At 41.9% G+C, this 7,071-nt stretch overlaps 2 protein-coding genes across 2 annotated transcripts; both read left to right on the forward strand.

Annotated features, from left to right (window-relative positions):
* Positions 1-2,709: 2,709 nt before the first annotated feature.
* LOC307148503 (zinc finger protein 862-like) lies at positions 2,710-5,785 on the forward strand (the record flags this gene model as incomplete). Its single annotated transcript, XM_079854113.1, has 7 exons — positions 2,710-3,430; positions 3,759-3,970; positions 4,101-4,293; positions 4,492-4,828; positions 4,976-5,224; positions 5,417-5,659; positions 5,774-5,785. Exons 1-7 carry the CDS (start codon positions 2,844-2,846, stop codon positions 5,783-5,785), a joined length of 1,833 nt encoding a protein of 610 aa, XP_079710239.1. The 5' UTR covers positions 2,710-2,843.
* On the forward strand, positions 5,725-6,471 carry LOC307148281 (zinc finger protein 862-like). The gene is made up of 2 exons (XM_079853683.1): positions 5,725-5,912; positions 6,011-6,471. The coding sequence occupies exons 1-2, from the start codon at positions 5,877-5,879 to the stop codon at positions 6,281-6,283; spliced, it is 309 nt and encodes a 102-aa protein (XP_079709809.1). The 5' UTR covers positions 5,725-5,876; the 3' UTR covers positions 6,284-6,471.
* Positions 6,472-7,071: the final 600 nt, after the last annotated feature.

Raw genomic sequence — 7,071 nt, forward strand, 5'->3', positions numbered from 1 at the left:
CATTCTTCCATCTTAAAAATATATCTTAATTACGACATATGCTTTCAATGAAAAATGCAGAACAGTTAGTTCATGCGTTTATGACCTCAAGGCTAGATTATTGTAATGCTCTACTGGGTGGTTGCCCTGCACGTGTAATAAACAAAGTCCAGTTGGTCCAAAACGCAGCAGCTCGAGTTCTCACTAGAACCAGGAAGTATGACCATGTAGCCCCATTCTGTCAACACTGCATTGGCTCCCTATTAAAATATTGCTGATACTTACAAAGTACTAAATGGTTTAGCTCCCCAGTACTTGAGCGAGCTCTTAACGCATTATAGTCCTTCATGTCTATTGCGATCTCAAAATTCCGGCCAGTTGATAATACCTAGAATATCAAAATCGACTGCTGGCGGTAGATCCTTTTTCTAGCACCTAAACTTTGGAACAGTCTTCCTAACATTGTCCAGGAAGCAGACAGATTGCAGATCAGTTTAAATCTAGACTAAAAACACATCTCTTTAACCTGGCATTCATATAGAACATTATACATTTCTATTTTTCAAATCAGTTAAATGATTATTAGGCTGCATAGATTAGGTCAGTCGGAACCGGGGACACTTCCTATAACACCTGATGTACTCGTTACATCAAAGAAGAATGGCATCTACACTAGGGTGGTCCTTATCAAGTCCATTTCTTTTTTTTTTTTTGCAAAATGATAGTGTCTTAACCTTTTAAACTGTTCCTTTTAACTTCAAAATTAGAAATATGCAAAAATGTTGACAAAAAAAAATGATATTTAGAGGTAGCTCAATCATGTGGAAGATTGCCTATGTTAAGCTGTGCGGCGTTATTGTGATATGCAAGTAATATTAAAAGTTGCTGCAAATGAACTACATTTTATTGAAATCAGAGCAACACTGACATGACAACAATGACAACAATCTCAAAAAAGCACAAAGTTTTCAACAATCCCTCATTTCTGATGCTCAGCGGCCAGTGTTGACTTTTTGCAGTCTGGATAGATCCGTCAGAGATCTTCCACCACATGAAGGAGAAACTGCAATTGTTCTTCAGAGTGTGTGAGATAGCCATTGTATTCTTGAATCAGAGCCACTCCTCTCTCGGCGTGATCATTGACTACTTTCATTGCATGGGTTGCCTGTGCCTCCTGATAATCTGCTTGATTCGGCCAAAGTTCCGGGTCAATTTCAAGGAACGTAATGTAATTTTTTTAAACCAAAAAATGTGCTCTAAACCCAAACAATAACCAAGGTGATCATCAATAGAAATATGTATTGATTCCACCAGGAAAGGTAAATCTGCTAAACCGGGTCATGGATGGATTAATTTGGATTTAGTTTCTACAATAATTAAACTGAGATATGTATCTAAAATACATATTTAGGAATATATGGTGCATTAGATGCTTTTATGGAGATTTTTTGGGAATTTTACTAGCCAGGTACAATACCAAATCAAATGATCTGGTTTTACGAAAATCATCAAAATCTCAGAAAGTTTAAAGCTATTGAGCTACCAGTAATTATTATGTTAGGGACTGTTCGTTATTTATTTAAGGGGCCACCGGAGGAGTTTTGAGAACTGTTGTCAAAAAAGACATGACCCTCCCTTCGCCAGCAATAAATTTTTCTATGACCCTCCAAAATGATTGTGAAAAAAGGCATGACCCTCCCCGATAATTTATTGATTTATAGGATCTTTTCTGGGACATTTTTGGAGCTTAACCATTTTTACATAAATTGTTGCATTGAATTGAACTAGACAAGTGTGCATAAGAATGGTTTCATGAATGATTTACACAATTTTTTTCTGCTTGTGTTTCTTGCAGTGAAAGCAAATGGTGACTGGGGTTGCATTATGCCTGAGATCTGCTTTTGGGTTCCACAGACAGAAAGTCAAACAGGTTTGGAACGTCACAAGGCTGAGGAAATTATTTAAATTTCACAACTATCACTTCAATAACCTTACTAACAGTAAATTTTGTACTTTGCAGGGATCTCGGTAAGCTGAAATACAAGTTTGAACAAGAATAAGAATCCTCCTGTAGACCTGAAAATCATTGAAGTGCCTGGACCATCCACCAGAAAAGAGGAAAAACAAACGGAAAACGAAGCTGATGCACCTTTTCACTTTTCTAACTCGTTAAGTACCTCACATGTCCCTTGTGAAGATTTTATAATTGATTGCATTTTATGTTGCAGTGAGTAAAGGTGCGTCACATTTGTGAATTTCGTGAAATTACACAGCAGGGCTGTACAGTGCGAGCATTTCACTCGCATATGCGCCTAAAAATAGTTTGTGCGAGTAGAAAAAATAAAAAGGGAGCACCGGTGCGACTACGGATTTCAACCCTTTCATTCGCATTTTGCTCCTAAACTAAATCCATACTATGTGTATCAAAGTAGAGTAGCCCACAATTCTCGCGCATCTCTGTATAAAAAATGGACAAGCACTGTCCTACAACTTCTTTTTCACACCTGCAAAACACAGAACTCATGTGATGAGATGCGGTGACGTCGCCCTGCGGCGAGTTTATGAATGAAAACATCCGCGCCGCCCGGCCAGCACGGGCGATTCACCGCCCGCGGAAGTTAAAATTAGGACAGATTGATCTCTCTGTGTGTGTGTGTGTGTGTGTGTGTGTGTGTGTGTGTGTGTGTGTGTGTGTGTGTGTGTGTGTGTGTACGTGTGTGTGTACGTGTGTACGAGAGGAGGACTAGTTTCTCCACGCCACTGCGGAGTCCGACGATGCGGTGGAGTTGAGCGGAGCGATATCGGTGTGACAGTCGTAGCCCGCTCAACTCGAACGTTGAAGGAAAATTAACTGACCGTGTACAATGAAGAGAATTGACTCGTATTTCCTAAAAAAGCAAAGCGAAACCGCTGACAGAGCGGACATCGGTGAGAGAAATGTGGGAGAAGTGGAATCTGGGACTGACGATGTTGACTCCGTCGAGCCGGAGGAGATGCCAACAGTTAGCCTAGCTAGCACCGGTAGTGCTAGCAAGGTTTACAAATTTAAAGCCGACTGGATCAAGCTCTTCTCCTGGTTGGAATTTGAGGACAACCTCATGTTTTGTAAATACTGTAAAGGCCAAAAGCAGGCAGGAAATTCGGCATTTGTTTCTGGAAACCCCCATTTTAAAAAAGATAGTGTAACCAAACATAACTACTCCAAGCGGCACATCGCCTGCAGAGACAGTTACATGCTGAGACAAAACAAACCAGCCTTGACAGTGACCGCAGCTCTGGACAGGCAGGTGATGTTGTCCGAGGTGGAGATGAGGAGGCAGCTTAAAATCAAAATGAACATCGCCTACTTCATCGCCAAGGAGGAAGAGCCGTTTGTCAAGTTTGGGCCACTTATCACGCTGCACAAGAAGAACGGCGTTGATATCAACCCAACCTATGACAACCATGTCAGGTAATATTTTCCAATAATATTAATATAGTAGTAATAATAATAATATTTAAAATCATAGCTTTTTACTAAAACAAAGCAATGTTGTCATTCTGGCATGTGTATAGTACCATTATGATAAGTAATGTAACTGCATGTGATGTCAGTCATGTTATGTAACAGTATGTAGCTTAGTATGTGTATACTACATACTACATATGCCAGGCTATGTATTTATTTCTTGGCCTCAGTTGCAGGGAGATAAGCAGTTGTTCTGCAACACTGTTTGTATCCAATAAAACTTAAAATTACAAACCATAAGTGTTTTACAACAGTGTTCTCATTCATACAGGTGTGCAGAAATGATTGGACAAGTTGCCGATCTCTTGAAAGAGAACCTAGCTGCTAAGCTGAGAACAGCAAAGCACCTTGCAGTTCTCATTGATGGTGACACTGACATATCAAACACAGAGTGTGAGATTGTCTATGTGCGTCTGGTAGAGGGTGGGAAGCCAGTCACTCTCCTTGTTGGACAACAGACCCTTGAACACTCCCATGCCAATGGTAGGTGGTCACGGTCTAGCAGCAAGAGTAACCTTTATTTTTGTATAGTTTCATAAATGCATAATTGAGTCACTATCTTGTTTGTTTTAAGGCCACAAAAGTTCTTATTGTTTTTATGCTATCCTTCAAGGTGTTCTGGATGCAACCAAGGCTGCATTCAATGCAGTTTGCCCAGACGACAATGGAGGGTCATGGATGAAGAAGATGATCAGCTTTGGGGCAGATGGTGCCTCAGTGAATATGGGCCACCGTGGAGGAGTGATTGCTCTCCTGCAAAGAGAGGCAGGGGAGTATATTATCCCTATCCACTGCATGCCACACAGGTTTGTAACTGGAAAAAATGGTTATGTGGTAGCAGACATACATGCACATTTGTCACATGCGTGTGTGCACACACAACCTAAATTATTTGTCAGTCACACACAAATAGGCACACAGACACACCACTGTAACAGAGTAGGGAAAAAAAGAAGAGGAAGGTGGATAGTTATTTTTTTTAAACTATATTTTGGCTTTCACAGACTAGAGCTGGCGATCCTAACCCTCCAGAAGAAAGAACCAATGGTGTCCCAGGTCTACGATCTTCTGCATCTTGTGTGGAAGACCTACCACTTCAGTGGAAAGTCCAAGAGAGAGCTCCATCAACTAGGGAAAGAGCTGGGTGTGGATGTCTGCACACCGTCTACTGTCAAAGGGACACGCTGGATCCCCCATGTCCACAGGGCCCTCAAAGTGTTCCTGCGACATGGAGCAGACAAGAACCTTGCCACAGACAATGGCCAGTACTCCACTGTCCTGCAGCACATGGAGCACCTGGCTGTTGCAGGTACAGTGGAGGTTCAAGGACGGGCAAAGAAGGTCAGTTTTACAACATTAAGTTAAACAAAATAGGTTTTAAGTTAAATGACATTTCAGACTTGAATGGTTGGCAGATGATGAGGTGGCTAGGAATACAACACTTATTTTGTATTGATCAGATCATGTAGATCATCTACTGCTACACAGGTAAAGAGAGAAATGGAGAGTGCACCTTTTTGTGTATTCTGCCATTTTCTCTCTGACATGTTCGAGGAGCTGTCTTCACTTAGCCTCACCCTGCAGAGAAATGACCTGATCCTCCCCCAAGCTACGTCAGAGCTGAGGAAGACAGTGACAAGACTAGAAGGACTTAAGTCTAGGGCAAAGTCAGGAGGCATGCTGGAGAAGATCCAGACCATGCTTGCTCAGCGTGGAGATGATGAGTGCAGATTCCAGGTGTGTTAGGATGAGTTTGTTAGGATCTAATGGAAACAAATGTTTAGAGCAGAAGTGTGAGAATCTGTCACTATATGATAATTAGTGTAGGTCTATTCAATGTAAAGATTTGGAGAAATGCAGTCTTTAAAACAATTTTGTGTGATTGTCTCTGTCTCTCTCTCTCTCTCTCTCTCTCTCTCTCTCTCAAAGGGAATACCACTGAAGGGGAATCTGACAGGTCTCACAGACCTCACCCATCCACAGCTGAAGAAACACATGGAGGCAGCTATCACTATTGGTGTGACTGAGCTAAAAGCCAGGTTTGGTGGGCTCCTGAATGATGACGCTGAAGTCAAGACCCCGGTGCAGGCCTTCAGAGTCTTCAATCATGACACATGGCCAGATGATCAGGGCAGCCTTCTGACCTTCGGTGATAGTGATGTGGCAGACCTGGTGAGGCATTTCAGAGAGCCTCTTGAGAGGCAAGAATGTATTTTGCACTGCTGTGATGTGATGTGAACAATGATGCCTGGGTATTTGCTAACTTCCTCTGTTAAATCTCTACAGATCAGGGTGTGACCTGGCAGCTGTTGAGGATGAGTGGCAGGGACTGAAGATCTTGGTCAGTCAAACTTTCAAGGACAAGTCCTACAGTGGCCTGTGGGAGACCATGCTGACCAAGGAGCCATACAGGGAGGATTACAAGGTAAGCAAACACTGCTGAGTATTTGCATGCTGCAGTGCCCTTCTCCTATTATTGGTGGTTAAAGATGAGATAAGTAAGGCCTATCTTAATCCCCCTAGAACATACTGGAGTTGGTGCAGCTGATGCTAGTGTTGCCCATTTCGGCTGCCCAGTGCGAAAGGGGCTTCTCTGCACAGAACCGCATAAAGAGCTCCAAAAGAAGCAGCCTTGCAGTCTCCACCACCGAAGACCTCATGAGGATCACCCTGGAGGGGCCCAGTCTTGAGGACTATGATCCAAGTCCTGCAGTGGACCGCTGGATGAACTCAGCCAAGCGTGCCAGGCGACTTGACTACAAAAAGATGTGGGACAGGGGTGTTCTCTGTGTTTAATTGAGGGTTACAGTAGGCCTTATGATGGCCCTGTGTTTATATGTATTAGTGCACATGTGTTACTGTGTACGTGATTTGAGTGTAAAATAATAAAATTGTGTTATTTATGAAATTTAGTAGTGCTCCTAAATTTTTTTCTGTGCTCCTAAATTTTTTCACTAGGAGCACTTGTGCTCCTAGTGAAAAAGCTAAGCGTACAGCCCTGCACAGGCAAAAAGGTCCATAGACCATTGTCAGCAAGGTAGCGATGTAATGCATGAAGCACCACACAAAATTGCTGATCGTGTGGATTCTTATTGAAATGACTGAATTCACCAGTGAACATTCACAGAACAACAGCTAATTTGACTGCACCTTAACTCTGTTCAAATGGAAAATGTTTTCTGCTTGTTGTGACATAAGGAATACTGTTTCCGGGTCGAAGCCTCTACTTCTACTTCCTTTATCTTGTTTCTAGATATTGAGAATACTCATCAACCATTTATGGGAACTGTTGATTCAAGTCACACATTTAAGCTTTTCAAAAGCCGTAGTGTACATTACAGTCTCCAGTCTCACGGCATCCCAGACTTCAACATTTTATGATTCAAAATAGCTGAATAACTAAACCATCTGAGATTTCGGAATAGAGATAAAGGTTAGGATCATAATTTTCAGGAATATTACAGAACAATGAGTGCATATTAGCACTGTTTGTTGTTTGTTTTTGGCATCTGAGAGAGCTTTTGGACTTGGAAACAGTTGCGTCAGACTTAAGCGAACTGAAACACGTTTTAAAATTAAGTGAA

This window comes from Squalius cephalus, assembly GCF_949319135.1.
Source record: "Squalius cephalus genome assembly, chromosome: 20".
NCBI lineage: Eukaryota > Metazoa > Chordata > Actinopteri > Cypriniformes > Leuciscidae > Squalius > Squalius cephalus.

Excerpts from the sequence above, each read along its gene's own strand:
- LOC307148281 (XM_079853683.1), top strand. The coding sequence starts at position 5,877 with ATGCTGACCAAGGAGCCATACAGGGAGGATTACAAG. Across the intron at positions 5,913-6,010 it reads CATACAGGGAGGATTACAAG|AACATACTGGAGTTGGTGCA; the intron begins GTAAGCAAACAC and ends TAATCCCCCTAG.